Source organism: Convolutriloba macropyga, chromosome 7 (genome assembly GCF_964194025.1).
Source record: "Convolutriloba macropyga chromosome 7, txConMacr16.3, whole genome shotgun sequence".
Classification (NCBI taxonomy): Eukaryota; Metazoa; Xenacoelomorpha; order Acoela; family Convolutidae; genus Convolutriloba; species Convolutriloba macropyga.
The window spans coordinates 39,742,663-39,758,844 of NC_134474.1; the positions used below are offsets into that span (position 1 = coordinate 39,742,663).

Below are 16,182 nucleotides of genomic sequence, written 5' to 3' on the forward strand. Positions count from 1 at the left end.
GAGCACATTTAGTTTTGGTTACAAATCAGAAATTGCTTCGGAACATCGTATTTGTTCGATGTGATGAAACAATGCAATGTTTCTTCATATTATGTGAACAATAATTCTCATTTTATCTAATTGATTCAACCCAATTTCTGCCATTGACGATGAGAAAATTTGTTCAGCTCAAAAGTGGCCTATTTACTGACTCCCACTTGAATTGTAATGTAGCCTCAATTCCTTTCCCCAAAATCCTTTCACTAATTCCCTGTTGTCCTAATTAAGCAGGACATATTTGATCTTACTTTCCAATGCGATATAAAAGCATATCGAATAATCTCGCGTGAATAATATTGCATGAATGAGCTAAAGAAGTCATTTTTCTTCAATTAAATTGACAAGAAAACAAAATGATAAATTAAAAAAACTAAGAATTTGAAATCTATTAAATATATGTAGCTATTTTTCTATAGCATTAGCTGCTGCAAAAATATAATCATTAAAATTGGTAGAATATTAAGTCTATCAGCAGCCGCTACTATATAAATGACATTCGTGTAATACGCTAGATTTTCGTTGTCAGCTTCTTCCGTGAGGGGGATTAGCGGGGCTAGTGTGGCCTCTTTTTCAGCTTCGGGCTCTGGTTCAATTTTGAAATTAGCCCTTAATTGATAATGAACGTCCCCTGCTTCTAGTATCTGTTGTAAATTGTACTGAAATACTTCCGGAAAGATTGAAATGTTAAGATTCACAACTTGTTCAGGTGATAATTTTGATAAAAACTCTGATGGTTCTATCAAGTTGCTAAGTTGCTCTAAATCAAATCGGGTGAAGTAAGAGTTGGGTATTCGCTGGACTTCGCCTCGGTTAAGGTTCTTAATGATTCCTGGTACTTTGGTCTGGAAACCGAGAAGATTGTCGTTTTGGAAACCGAAACCCAAAAGGATATTTCCCATAGCAATGACCGATTCTTTGCTTTGCAATGAAACAGCAAGCTCAGCAAAGTTTTCGAACCATTCCTGTGAACAATCTAGAGTTCCAATGAATTGTAAAACTTTCTTTTTGTCGTCAGTTTTCAACGATGAAAAAACATGGTCTCTGGTTTTAGAAGCACAAAAGATATTGCCGAGTGCAAAAATAGCATACGTTCCCCCGAAGCGATTTTCTTTGTTAACTTTTAAAAATTGCTGATAAATAATTTCACGCTGGTTGTGTGACCAAGATGCAATTTTTCCCAGCTGTGCAAATGATTCTAAGTCTTGAACTTGAGATACAACTTCTGCGAGTTCCGTATCGTTAAATGTCGTGAGAACATTACCAAGATCGAGAATTTCCTGGGTTTGTAGATTTTGAAGTGGGAAATGCTTTCTGAACTGATCTTTGAAAGCGGCTGATTGATCTGGAGTTACGTGAGGGCTGTTTGCAAAGTAGGTTTGGCATATCTCAAGATCGCATGATTGTAGGGTTCTAATTTCTTCAGCGGGGACGAATTGCATACCTGAAAAAAAAAACAGTAAATAGGAATCATATTTTTGAATCATTTTGTAACTTGCATTGTAGTTATGCAGTAATCTTTTCTCTTATCATCACAGTGGGATTTATTCCGTATTCATGTATATAATATATATATATATATATATATATATATATATATATATATATATATATTAAGAATATTGCTTGATCTATTATATTGAACGAGTATTATTATTCAATTGAGCATTTTGTTGCCAGGTTAACACAAATTCGCGCCCATTGAATGCACAATTTTAGTATACACTGGATAAATTACCATATATTATCAGCATGGTCTTGACTTTATGACTCCGGCCCCAGCATAAGACCTATTGATTTCCAGATTTTGAAGTTATCTCAGAATCAAGTTGAAAACACAAGTTAATGATTTCGCATTTAATATTTAACAAGGTTAATCTTATGAAAATAACTTCAATTAAGTCTAGTTCTTCGTGCTTACCACTTCCGAGCTCTTTAATTATAGGACAGGTTAGACCCTCAGGTCGTCTGTCATTGCATCCCTTCATCATTTTGGTAGATTTGATCAACTTCTCTTTCACCATTTCTGTCAGCAATTTAAAATTGTTCTCAAGTAGTTCGCTCTCGTCACACTGGGGAGGCTTTCCTTGATTGACAATTGTGGAAAGATCTGCTAAGATGTAATCCATCAAAAACGTTGACATATTTTTCAACTGATCGATTAATTTTCCGTCGATTATCGAATGGTAGCTTGGTCCCAAAGATCTGATTATACTTCGACTAAAAACGGAATCCTTCAAAACATGTCCGCGAATGACCTTAGCTGTGGAATCAGGCAGACAACAGTTGTAGAATAAGTGTAGGTTATCATTTATAACTTGTCGGTTAGATGATTCTAGAATCGAAGGTGCAATGTAGCATACCATTGGTCCTAAGATGTTCAAATCCAGTCTAGAAAGGTATTGCCTCTTAGCACACGAACTCATGTAAACCTCGACTAATTTTCGGCCCATCTTTGCGGGAACAGTTTGCATTGACGAGCCCGAAATTCTCGAGAAGAGATCGAAACATAAACTTTGAGGCAATGTTTCAAGCTCCTCAGCTTTTAGTTCACGCCAAATTTCACCGCTGAAAGCTGCCTCGAAATAGTCAGGAAGTCGTGAAAAGTCAACAATATCAAGCCCATATTGTGAATGAATTGCAGAACGGACCTCGCTCAAAATCCACTGACTTCGACCACGATCCGGTTTGCACCATGAAAGAGCCGACAGTACAGCCAGTTTATCTTTCGCTTGAACGGTTCCCATTTCGTTTATGGAAACTTCTGAACATCGCTCGTGGGCAGATATCTCCGTCAGCGTTTCGGTGCTAGCTAGGTTATTTAAAAAGCCTTGTTTAGACGATAATTTCAAAACTTCCGAAACCCAGAACCCAAAGATTGGGTCATTTTTAAACTGTTCGAGTTTGGCAATGTTGTCTGGATCTTTGTTCATCAAATTTTCGATAACCATAAACATTGAAACATTGGGGGTATTTTGATTATATCTCATAAACTGATCCAAAATTTCCCGCAGTGTTTCCACTGCAGCTTCTTTGATTTCAGATAATTTCAGAGCATGTGAAATCCATTTCAATTTTTGTATGTCCTCGGAGGAAATTTTAACGTTCGAAAACCTTCCAGTTTTGTACATCTGCAATAGAATTTGTTTTTTGGCCACAGAGTAAGTTTCCTTGACTTCCAGTTCTTCAGATGAGATAGCAGGGTTTATATGAATATTTCTGAATGTTTTCAGCTCTTTTAGTGACATATTATCCAAAAAATTTAAGATTACTCGAATCTGGGAATCGGAGTAGTGATAAAATTCGTTCCCGTATTCATACAAAATTGTTTGATATACGAATTCCCGTGCTAAAGGTGATTGAATTTCGATTAAGGATTTCGATTCTGTTGAAATGACTTCCCGTAAAATTTTGATTGATATTTCGAAATCGTTAATTGAAAAATATTTGATCAAGTTAGAGTCACCCGCTGTTATTTTCGGTTGTGTCATCATTATGAGATGAAACTGATACCAAGATAGATCTACATCTTTAATCAGCTCGCTTTTAACCGATTGCGCAGTAAGCAGATACTCATTATTAAGGCAATTTTGAACTCGACCCGTTAAAGGCTTTCTATAATTTCTCGTGTGATAATTATACTTCCGCTCAATGAAGAAGACATACCGACAAACTTCAGGGGAAATTATTGATTTCGAGTTGGGTTCTGTTATGAATGCTATTATATTTTTGGGCGATTTATCGTTGACGTTTAGTTTTTGCAGAGTGGAAACGGTAAAACCGCGAATGAAGAAATCTTGAAAGAATTTGAAATTTTCAATTGGCCAGTTTCCTAAATGGCCGTATCTACTCGGCCATAAAATTTTGTTCACAATAGTTGTTTGAACTTGAAAACTGTTCAGAGGAAAATGTGATAAATCGATTTCATTCAGAACTTCATCGTAAGAGTTTGCATCTTTCAGTGATAAAATATGACTGATTTCAAAACTGTTTGTTTGCGACTTTGCTAATAACGAATTTATGTCCTCGTTACTTAGTTTGGTGATAAAGTCGTTTGCGTGTTCGTCGTTTATTTTGTCCAGATCGGCCGTTGTCAATGGACTCCAATTATTTCCATCCGTATGCCTGGAAATCTCGTTGGATACAAAAATGGAAGCTGCAAAACATTTGCAAAAGAAAGTATGGATAAAAAGAAGAATTGATAGGAATCTCAACATATTTGTCATCGATATAGATTATATTTTTAAACAAGTTATGATGCTAATATTTGAAATCAAGAATAAATTTCGATCTAAGTAAATAAGTAAAAAACTTAATGTTTTTTTTTCAAATCATTAGTAAAAAATAAATGTTTGCAGTAATGGAAAACGAGCGAGTGAACATTTTGAAGATTAAGGTTTGAAAATGCTGAAAAAATATGAAGTCTCAAGTTCTCATCAAAGATTTTTTAAAGGAATAATTAGTAAAATCAACACCGATGTGAGTTGTTTAAATTCAGACAAATAAGGGTGTAAAATGACCGGGCTTTTGTATCTGTGGCGATTTAATATCCCCAATTATAAGTTAAATCTCTTATAATGCGCCCTAATCAAGTGTGGGGAAAAGAGCCAATTAAATGGGCATTAATGGATACAATTCCCGTATGAGGGGATTATATGTGTTAGCCCAAGGAAGCTCAGCCTTTTTAGCAAACAAATGTTACCCTAAAAAGTAAGGATTCTTTCCACAAATTTTTGCACAATTTGTTTTCAATGGGAAATTAAAATGTAATTGAACGGCTATTTCGCCCAAACAGATAATCAAGATAACTTATTTTTGAATAAGGGGCTAGATTTTTCCAGGTTTCGTAAAGCAAAATTGAAAAATACTGTTAGCAATTTTTCTCTGGCGTTCTTGTTTTGAAATTGAATGTTTTGTTTGTGGAATTTTGTTTAGAATGTACACGAACTGAAGATTGAAATTCAAATGTCTGATCTGATGATGGAGAGAGAGAATTGTTAGCCTACTGATTTAAAAATTCTCTTTTTGTTTGGACATCTGCGAAGATTTAAAGCTAGGTATTGGGGCCTGTTTTGAATGCGGGGGACGGGGAAATTTTCTAGTCCTTTTGATAAATAAAGCGGGCTATTGTTCTGGGCGGCTAAGCTAATATTTATTAAAAACACTAATGCAGTTTTTTGTTGGGAGAAATAACTCTACATTATAAAAGCACGCTATTCCAAAAGAATTTTTAAATTTCGCTTGAAAATTCAGTGATACATTAGTTGCAAAGATTAAACGACAGGTTTAAGTATGTACAAATATTTAAGCTTTTGTGTGGCCTAAGAGCAAAACGCTAATCCGAGTTTTGTTTTCAAAACATCTTAGAGTAGATTTTAAACTTCAAATACTTTGTTTTTGTTATTCTATTCCCTGAGTAGATGCACGCATACATTGTTAAGACCTCTCTCTGGTCTTGAAGGCTCTTCAAAATTGTTTAAAAATAAAGGGACGTGTATTTATAATTAATCTCATGTTTATTCCGCCATTCTCTCATATCTTAACAATCGCCGCTTCAAAGTATAAACGGCGGTCACATTTTACATATCATATCATTCACCATCTCAAACTCTTGTTTCCATGACAATGGCTCTATTATGAATGGATATAAAAGTAACCGTAGAAAAATTGGTTTTTGCGAGATATGCTCATTTGTTCATATGATTTGCAGACAAAAGTTTGATAGTTATGTATCCAAAGAACCTTAATCGAATTGAGCCATGATCATCCGGGAGTATTCCTTTAGTTGGAGTCTCACAGTCGAGACAATATTGTACCATCTTTTGAAAGATAATGCATGAGAGTTAAATGAAAAAGAGTTAAAGACCAATTTACCAATCGTGACGTTTTTCTAAAGACCACAGAGATCAATTTTGTTGATGTCATTCCTCAGAAATTCATCGTTTACACTGTTCTTTCCGTAAACAGTGACGGTCTAGAGTGCATACGACAAAAATATAATTAAAAATGGTCTATCAATCTATTTATGGGATAGGCATCCAAAGTATAAATTGTAGCCATCATACCGCAACGAGGGCTGTGATCCGATTCGCGTTATCACCAAGGCTGTAATCTGACAAGTCAACAGAAGCTGCGGAATTGTTTTCTGTCGTGATTTCTGCGCAATTAGCGAGCAAATGAGTTCTGATCATAACTGACCAGGGTCTCAGTCCTCAATTTTTGAAATTAGATTTCCGTCAAAGACATTTCTGCGAGTCTATCTAAAAGCAGGCATCCAATTATTCATGTACAACAAATTTTCATCTAAAAAATAAATAGGTGGCTTGATAATGTGAGGTTGTGTATAATGTTCCTGACTTAAATATCTAGAGACTTAAATCAAGCAGCGATGGGAAGAAGTCAAAATAATAAAAGGTAGATGATGCTTGATGCTTTGTATTTTAAAACGTGGTATCTTGTCAAATTAGGTCAGACATACATACCAGTGAGGTTAATACCAATCTGGTTATTTTTTCTTTCACTAGATCGAACAAAAGTTGGATTTATTAATTTAATAACACATTTCACATTTTTAAAAAAATAAATAATCACAATCAAAACGATTTCTCGAGCAGAAAAACAACAAATTGGTCAAGTAAACACTGGCAAAAAAATATTTTGAAGTCAACTTCTATCTAATTTTCAAATCAAACGTCCAACTAAAGCTGACAAAATCAGACTTTCGAAATTTCAATTTATTCAAACGTATTATTGGCCAATTCAACGTACAATCCAACAACGTATAAGCATCAGTACGATCATAGCAACAAGTGAGAGTTTACACGGCAAGATTTTTTTGATGCTCTTTTACTGGTTTTTTGTCTGATGTCATTGACGTCACAATCAGTTCATAATCGATCAACAATCTACTAGAGAACCTAAAAATATTAAGCCTAAAACCGCCTTATTCGATACATATCATGGTATTATTTACTTAAAATAAGGTTATACGAACTTTTCCGGAACTTTTTGTGTATATTAGACGCAATTCTATACGTAATTTAAATACTCGATTCTGATTGGTTAATATTCTCGCTTAGATTTATTTAGTTACTAACATCCTCCGGCCCAGAAGAAGATGCTGGGAGAATTGGTACTAATTTTACAAGCGGGCGAACGAGCGATCCGGAGGACGTGCGCACTCCGGCGGAGCGTGCGACGCTGTCGGAACCGTAACGAAGTTCAGTGATCCGAGCAGTGGGGTAGGAACCCCTTGGGTTGGTCTCTTCAACTACCCAAGCCAAATCACCGGTCTTAAGGTGATGCTCGGCAGGCGTCTGCCACTTGGAACGTCGGTTCAGCGTCGGTACGTATTCTTTGATCCAACGAGACCAAATAGCGTTAGCGTAAGACTGCGCGCGGGCGTAACGTTTACGGTGATCAAACTCATCTACGCCAATGATGGAAGGAAGACTACGTGCTTGGTTACCGAGGAGAAAGTGATTAGGTTTTAATGCGCCTAGGTCTTTCTACTGGGAGGTCAGCCATGATTGGTTGGATAGTGGCAGCTCGAAACTGTCTACACGTGACGCAGCTGGATTTAATTGAACGCAGTGAGGATCGTAACTTAAGGATGGTATAACGTTCCTGTATTTTAGCCCTCAGGTAGTCAATACCTTGATGATGATGTTTAACGTGCGTGTGCCTGAGGAACAACTTTACAAATGCATGGCGTGCGTCCAGAACGATAGGATGTTTTACATCAAAGTCAACTTCGACCAACCACTTGATGCGGCCTGCCGATCGGATTAGACAATTTGGCCCAATAAAGGGTGAAAATGGGGCAATACGGCTACTCCGTTTAACGGGTTTGTTTTCGAGAAGATCTTTTCTCTCTGCATTGAATGACTCCCCTTGCACAAGATACTGGAGATGACGCTCGGCTTCGTCAAGCTCCGTGGGGTCTATGATGCTACCATCGACGTTACGGTAACATTCGTGCGAAGGTAACAAGCGGAGTGCGTACGCTGTTATCCGTAGCAACTTCTGATAAGAACTGTACTTATCGAAGGGAATTAGTTGCGGGGCGGTTCCTTAGTTGACTTGGTTACGGATGCGGCCAATGATGTATTGGTTTCGTCAGTTTCCTTAGTTACTATACCAAGTTTGATGTTTTTAACTACTTCGATGCTTGGTTCGAACGGGAATTCCTTGGTTCTTAAGAAATTTGGACCCCTCACCCAGCTACTTGATTGCAAAACCTCAGCGGACATACCACGAGTACCGGCATCTGCTGAATTATCGCTTGAGGCAACGTGGTTCCATTCGTCAACGCTAGTGTGTTCTAAAATCTCGCATACGCGGTTTGCAACAAATATTGGCTGCTTGCTTGTTGAGTTGAGCCGCTGCAAGACAGTAGTGCTGTCGGTCCACATATAAACTTTGTTGACATGCACAGTAAGGGCTGGACAGATATCTTGTTTCAACCGAGCGGCCAGTAAAGCAGCTTGCAGCTCTAGCTTTGGAATTGTCATCACCTTCATAGGTGCTACACGAGCTTTACCCAGGACAAATGCAAGCTCTGTTTTTGGCCCACTAGAAGTGTTTACTTGAGCTCGGAGAAATGCAACAGCGCTGAAGACCTCATGGGAACTATCGCCAAACATGTGTAGTTCCAGGTGCTTAAAGTTTCCCGAAAAGTAGCTCCTCGGTATAGTGATTTCTGCAAGATTGGGTAGTTCTACACTCCATTCGAGGAACCTTTCAACAGTGTCTTTTGGTAATTCTTCATCCCAGTGCTGCCCGCTGACACGCCAGATGTCCTTTAGTAACAATCGGGCACCAACAGTAAATGGTGCCACTAGGCCGATGGGATCAAACACCTTAGACACTAGGCTCACTACCAAGCGTTGTGTTAAAGACTTAGTTACTGTTCTGGAGGTACCCCGACTCACAACTAGAGTATCATTGTTGTGATCCCATTTCAACCCAAGCACGTGCGAAGAATCCTCCTTAGATGAGGCAATTACTTTTGGTTCGGTAGACTGAGTTGACCCATCAATTCGATCAGCCAGATTTGGCACATTGCTTACAAACTTAGTAAGCTTGAACCCACTTAGATGGAGAAGATGTACCAACTCCTTCGATCTTTTGAGAGCCCTCTCAGGTGACTCCACCGAATCCAAGTAATCGTCCATGTAGAAGTTTTCTAGGACGGCTTTGGTTGCTTCCGGGTACTGATTAACATTGTCTCGGGCCGTGCGTTTCAGTGCATAGTTAGCGCATGTGGGCGATTCTTTAGCCCCGAATATATGGCGCGTGTATTGATACACTACAAAATTTGTTGTGGGGTCCTCCCGCCACAAAAAACGCAGTGATGGCTGGTCCCAATCAGGGACACCCACTTGGAGGAACATACCCTCGATATCTGCGGACACGGCAAACTGATGTTGACGGAACCTAAGTAGTACGTGGATGAGGTTTTGGAGCAGGTCGGGGCCAGTGAGCAAAGATTTATTCAAAGAAGTACCGTGGAACTTTGCTGCACCATTTAATACCCTACGCACTTTCCCCGGTTTGTTCGGATTGATTACGGGATGGTGTGGTAGGTACCACTCTCTATCCGACCGCTGCTCTCCTTTGTGAGCATCAGGGACTGTAATCAAGTAACCTTTTTCCAAGTCTTCACGGATGGTATTAGCATAAGTTTTTTTCAATGATGTATCTCTCGATAGCCGCTTGTCGAGAGACTTGAGCTGTACCAGTGACGAAAAGTAAATATTCGGGAGCTGGATGTTGTCATCAGCCCATAACATACCGACATCGTATCTTTGGCCGTTATGGAAGGTTGTTGTTTCAAGTATTTCCTGCGCGCGAGCATCCGCTGCGGATCGTGGGTCAACTTGCTTGAACGCATCGTACGATTCCATATCATACCAAGATTTAACCTGACAAGCTAATTCAAAATCCTGTTCAATATTGGCTTTGAAACACGTCGAGACTAAACTTGAACTTGACGGGAGTGGGCCAATTAAAACCCAACCTATGGGCAAGCGGACAGCGAACGGTGAGCACTTTTCGTCGGCTGAAAAATACTCTAACGGGCGGATGGCATGGTAGACATCCTGTCCAAGTATCATCTCAATTTCTCCATAGCTATATCTTACTGGATCTAGAACTGCCAAATGTGGGTAAGTTTCTTGCATGGACTTGACGTCAATGATGTCAGAACCTACGTTTAATGTTTCGCTCACGTAGGGACGCACAGGGAATGCTTCGAAGTCTTGGTCTTTATGAGGTGTCACAGTCAACTGAACCACCTTTGTGTCTGTGAGTTCTTCCGTGTTTATACCCTTGACGGTCAGTTTTAATGCGGTACCCTGCAAACCGAGTCTAGCTGCGAGACTATCGGACACCCAAGAGTTACTGCAAGCGGTATCGCATAAAACCAACGCCGTAGTACTAGTGCCAGAAGAATTAGTAAGTTTCAGTTCCGTGACCTGAAGGAGGCCTTTAACATCCGTCACGGAAGACAAAGTGGTTGCTTTGCTTGGTTGCTGTTGACCCGTAGATGGCCTACTTGTACCTGCATTCGACTTCGAAGTATCGATGTTGTTGTTTGTTGAGGTTTTAGCTGGAAATACCCTTTCAGCTCCATGAAGTAAGGTGTTATGGGAGCTGTTGCAACCATCTTTCCTACATTTACGGGGACTTGGGCATTGCCTAAACATGTGTTTATCATGCAAACAAGAGAAACAGAGCTTTGCCTCAGCCACGACCTTGGCTCTCTGCGTGGGGTTCTTTTTCTTAAAGACACGGCATTCCCACAACCGGTGGCTGCCTTTGCATACAATGCAACTAGAGATTGATGTTGACGGAGATCTCTGTTGCGGCTTAGGGTTACTCTTTTGTTGCGTATTTGCAGCAAATGCCTTTGAAGCAACTTTTGATCTTGTTACTGAGTTGTTGGTATCCACAGTCCTTGCTTCAGTTGCGGTATTCTTCATTAAATCGTGGGCTTCGGCCTTCTCTTTTAACCAATCGTTGAAATCAAGAAGAGTAGGTTTCACCCAATGCTTTTTGACCGTGAAGAGTGACCATGACTCCTTCATATTGGGTGGTAGCTTCTGTACGACAGTGTTGAGAAGCGCAGCACTCTTTAAATCCGAATCATATGACAGCGATTTAAATACTCCGACAAGACTTGAAATGCAGCCCGAGTAGTTAATGATGTTATCGCTATTGTGCATCTTCAGTGGTGGAAAGCTGTTGAGTATGTCCAAATGTGCACTTAAAACCGCCTGTGTTTGGGCAATTTACGTTCTAAGGTCCTCAGTGCGTCTTTGTGCATTGCGCCGCAGTAGGCGAACTCAGCTATAGCTGTTTTAGCTTTACCTGTTACGAGGGTCTTAAAGTATGTCAATTTTACAGTATCAGTTAAGGACTGAGAGTCAATTGCGCTTTTAAACTGACCATACCATTCGTGCCACTGTAGAGGATCCCCACTGCTTTGTGACAACTTCCATTCGGGTAGTGGGTCATTCCTCTTGCTAGATAAGGCGGCAGTGAATGTCTTAATCAAGCTTGCATTTTCAGATGCTGGCGCTAGAGGCGTGGGATGCGGTGGGCCGCCCGGTGTGACGAAAGGTGGCGCGATGTTAGTAGTTGTACTAAAGGGGTTAACAGGGATGCTACAGTTAGCTGCGTAGTTGCTATTTGGATTATGTTGTGCACTCATTTGCAAGATGGGATGGCTGATGGTGGGGTTAGCTGTGCTTGGGGGTAGGTTAGATTGAACATTGTTATAGACGGTTGCATTATTTTTTGCCTGGTTTACGTTTGGGAGAAGATTCTGAGGGAAACGCCACAAATTTAAATCGGGGTTACGGTTAAGGGGAAGTTTGGGTGCGGTAAGGCATGGTAACAGGCGGGCTTGAGGTGAATGGACAATGTTTTGTTGTGGAATGTTGGGGACGGGTAAGTATGTTGCTGTGCTCGCTGGAGGGGGCGACGGAATCACGGGAGGCTGAGGAATAAATAGATGTTGAGATGGGAACACGGGAGGCTGGTTCACGAGTGGGTTTAGAGGTGGAGGGACCTTATGCGGGGAATGGGCAATAGGGACTTGTGTTTGGTGTGGAATGTTACTTTGAGTTAGATTCTGTTGTTGTTGAACATGAGGCATTGAGATATGTAATTGACAAGGCACACTGGAGCTTTTCGGACCCAAGAACTGATTTACTTGTGGGTTTGTTGAAAAATCAGGTACAAAAATGGAGTTCGTTGGCGCCATAACGGGTGTCGGTGGCCGGGGAGGTTGCATAGGTGGTTGAGGTGGTGGGAGTGCGACATTTTGTACGTCAACTGGTACTTGGTTCACTTCACCACTGCCTGAGGGACTATGTGCCCTTTGATCAATGAGTGATTGCTGCAGTTGAGCCTGGAGATATTCCAGATACAAAGCTTCCTGCTGGGCAACAGAAATTGCAACTCCTGGCCGTGTGTACTGAGAAAGCATTTCAAGATGATGTAAGTGATCGGCAACATTACTTGGGTTCTCTGGAGGATTACTAGGGGAAGTATCTTTAACAGGAGGGTCGGCGGTTGCTGAACCAGGACGAGAAAAGTTCAACTCACTTGAATTACCTGCGGGAAACGAATTTACCCAATCCTGAACAAGTCCCTGACTTCTATCTGATCCCCTATCTTTAAACAAATTCAGTTCACTTGAGTGGTGACTAAACAATGAATGATTATCCATTAAATCAGCCTCATCTAATTTAGCTGCTGCAACACGCTGGCGGTGGTCTTCCTCCAATTCTTGAAGTGCCATCTGTTCCATTTGTATTTCAAGCTCCTTTTTTCTCATGGCAATTTCGTGTTTTTGTTTAGCGAGGCGCATGGCAGCTTGTTCTTGTTTCTCGGCCTCTTCGCGTTTTAGTTTTGCCATGAGAAATTCATGTTTACGCTGGCTAGACATTGATGATGTTGTTCGGCGTGAACTTATCTTAGATTGGCGTTGAGGATTAACGCCCTCACATACGGTGTCTCGGTCAGCAACTGAGTCAATATAGCTTCTAGCCGCAAGCAAGAATTTATCATTGTTCTTGGTTTTATCATCCAACCATTGCTCAAGGACAGGGTAAATTGAATCTGGGTTTTCCTCTTTACTGGCCAAGTCAAATAGTTCTTCATTCTTCTCCACCAGTTTACTGAAAACATCCTTCAACTTAGAAACCAAGCGTTCAACCTTAACCCTCCTGTCTTGACGATCTATGGCATCTGTGATGTCCTTATGGATGTTACGTAATTCAGATTCCAAATTATATCTTGCATTAAAGAGCTTTTTCAATTTATCGTGATGTTCGGCCATGATATTGAAATGGCTAGTTTATCAAGGTAGCGTAACTTTCAACCAAACACGTGGAATGCGGTTTATACCGAACCCAAATGACGACGACTTGATAATCAAGACGTCGAAGAGCAGAAAAGAAGTTACCGAGTAATGAATTACTCGGCGAAAGTGAGTAAGAAATTATAGAGTGCGTCTAACGTGCTTGAAAGCAACGTGAGACTAAACAGGAACACAGGCAACCGGGGAAAGAGGACTGCGTGGACGAAGCACGACGAAACGGGAAACGAAGCGGACGGGGCGGGAAGGACGGGCGAACGGCGCGCAACGCAACAGGGAACGGAACGGAACTGGCGAAAACGCGGGTAGTAAACGTGCGACGCAACGGAGGGGACGGAAACGCTGAACGAGCGACGCACGAAGAAACGAGACGGGCAGAACGGAGGCGTTGAGCGAGTAGCGCGCAACGAAACGGAAAGGCGGGTCGGAACGGGCGGGAGACGATTACGCAGCGAGCGGGGAGGTCGAGAACCACTATGCTAGCAGACCACAGCAACAAACTCAACCAAACAAACTAGCCGTAACTCCAGAACAAATTTGAGTCACACCCTAAGGAGAAGGAGAGATGCCACTGCAAGAGACAAACTAGCACAAGTCATTATGAGGCTTAACATATGAAAATAACAAACTAAATTACGGCAAATAGTAGTATACTAAAAGGATAAAAAGGGCAAGAAAATTACTAGCCGTAACTCCAGAACAAACTTAAGTCACACCCTAGCAATAATCAAGTCTAAACAACCGATCAGCATACCAACAATAATAAACAAACTACAGCAAATATTAATTAATATGCAGCGCTTTTGTAGTCTATGAAAGCTGGAAAAGTGAAGAAACAATCTAGCCGTAACTCGAGAATAAACTTAAGTCACACCCTAGAAGTCAAAAGACCAAACCAACTAACAAGCATACAGTTACACGCAAACATACAGCAACAAAAATTAATGTACTACAACAGGAAGGCTAGTAAATTAGTAAAGTCGAAAAGTCAAAGGACAATCCAGCCGTAACTCGAGAATAAACTTAAGTCACACCCTAGAAAGCTATAAGACCTAAACAACAAACCAGCATACTAGCCTACTCAACATACTACAGCAAAAACAACAACATACTTCATCACATATGACATACTACATCGAAAATCGGAAAAGTAGTGAAGAAAACGAAAAGCGAAGTTTTGGGAGAGCAACGTTATTGAAAAAAAAAACGGAAAACGGAGCATTGTAAAGTTGAAGAACGAAAAGAACGCGGACGAAAAACGGTATATAAACGAGCGACGAAAAAAATTATGGGAATTCGATAATTTTTTGTAGGCCGGAGGTTGTGAAAATTTTCACAACTATTTCTATGTAATAAGTTTCACTCAATTAACGAACCTTCTTGCTGGAATTTTTTTTTGACAAACTTGTCAAAATTTGATGCATTTGTCCAATTTTTTTCAAATTTTGGTCAATTTTTTGCAAATTCTTGATTACGGAACGGTAATCCAGTAAAATGGATGGTTTTAAGCTTGAATATACGGTTTATCAATATTCGGTATTGATTTTCTAAATTTTTCAGAATTGCATCAAAATTGACCAAAATTTTTCAAAATTGAGCAATTTAGCATAATGTTTTCTCGGTTTTCTCTATATCAGAGGTAATTTTTTGATATACGATCCGACTTAATCACATTTTACAAATTTTTGACAATTCGACCAAAAATTTTCAAAATCGATATTTTTTTTTCTCAAAAATTATGTTTGTGGGGGGTTAATGGTGACCGGTTACGAGTATTTTTCACAGTAATTGTTTGATATTAGTTTCCCATAAAATATCAAAAGTCAGGGCTTGGGTTTTCTAGACTTGCCGCCTAAACTGGATAACATATATGAATATCACGCAAAAATTTAGTTCTGTCTTACAGTTCTGAAGTCAATCAACAATCACCACGATTGGAGTACTGTAGTGGTTGATATTCTCCAATCCGTAATTCTAACAGCAGCATATGTCACCTCAAAGCACAGTCTTTTTTGCCCAGGCGCGGTTTCGGGAACTTCTGGGTATCAGTGATGTGACCACTCTCAGATCGTTCTTGAGCTTCGAGTTGTTTTAGCTCCTGTCGTGAAAACTGTCGCGTGACAGTCTCTTCACTTGGCATATCTCGGGCAATAGGTAGTCTCTGTCTGTCTTCGACACTGTCGACACTCCAAAGTCTCCTATCTTCGCAGCTGTCCTGTGACAGCCAACCACACAGCCAGTTGCTCTTAAGGAGTAGATTGGAGGGTTTCAGATCCCAGTGAATCACCTTCTCTGAGTGAAAATACTCCAGGCCACAAACAAGCTGATAGCACCGCACCAGTCGTGCAGTTGGACTGACGATGGCTCCCAGTTTTCCTTTTGATATGTTTATTAAAACAGTTAGACCAAATGTAATTTGATGTTCCTATAAGCCAGAAGCGGCACCAATATAAAGCTGACAAAATCAGACTTTCGAAGTCTCAATTTATTCAAACGTATTATCGGCCAATTGAACGTACAATCCAACAACGTATAAGCATCAGTACGATCATAGCAACAAGTGAGAGTTTACACGGCAAGATTTTTTTGATGCTCTTTTACTGGTTTTTTGTCTGATGTCATTGACGTCACAATCAGTTCATAATCGATCAACAATCTACTAGAGAACCTAAAAATATTAAGCCTAAAACCGCCTTATTCGATACATATCATGGTATTATTTACTTAAAATAAGGTTATACGAACTTTTCCGGAAC

At 40.1% G+C, this 16,182-nt stretch overlaps 1 protein-coding gene across 1 annotated transcript; it reads right to left on the minus strand.

Annotated features, from left to right (window-relative positions):
• Positions 1–376: 376 nt before the first annotated feature.
• On the minus strand, positions 377–5,276 carry LOC142342275 (uncharacterized). The gene is made up of 2 exons (XM_075393556.1): positions 1,958–5,276; positions 377–1,480 (listed from the first exon to the last, which is right to left on the minus strand). The coding sequence occupies exons 1-2, from the start codon at positions 4,260–4,262 to the stop codon at positions 450–452; spliced, it is 3,336 nt and encodes a 1,111-aa protein (XP_075249671.1). The 5' UTR covers positions 4,263–5,276; the 3' UTR covers positions 377–449.
• Between the last annotated feature and the right edge of the window lie 10,906 nt (positions 5,277–16,182).

Coding starts and splice junctions, on each gene's coding strand:
- LOC142342275 (XM_075393556.1), bottom strand. CDS start 4,262: ATGACAAATATGTTGAGATTCCTATCAATTCTTCTTTTTATCCATACT. Junction 1,481..1,957: donor AATTAAAGAGCTCGGAAGTG/GTAAGCACGAAG, acceptor TTTTTTTTTCAG/GTATGCAATTCGTCCCCGCT.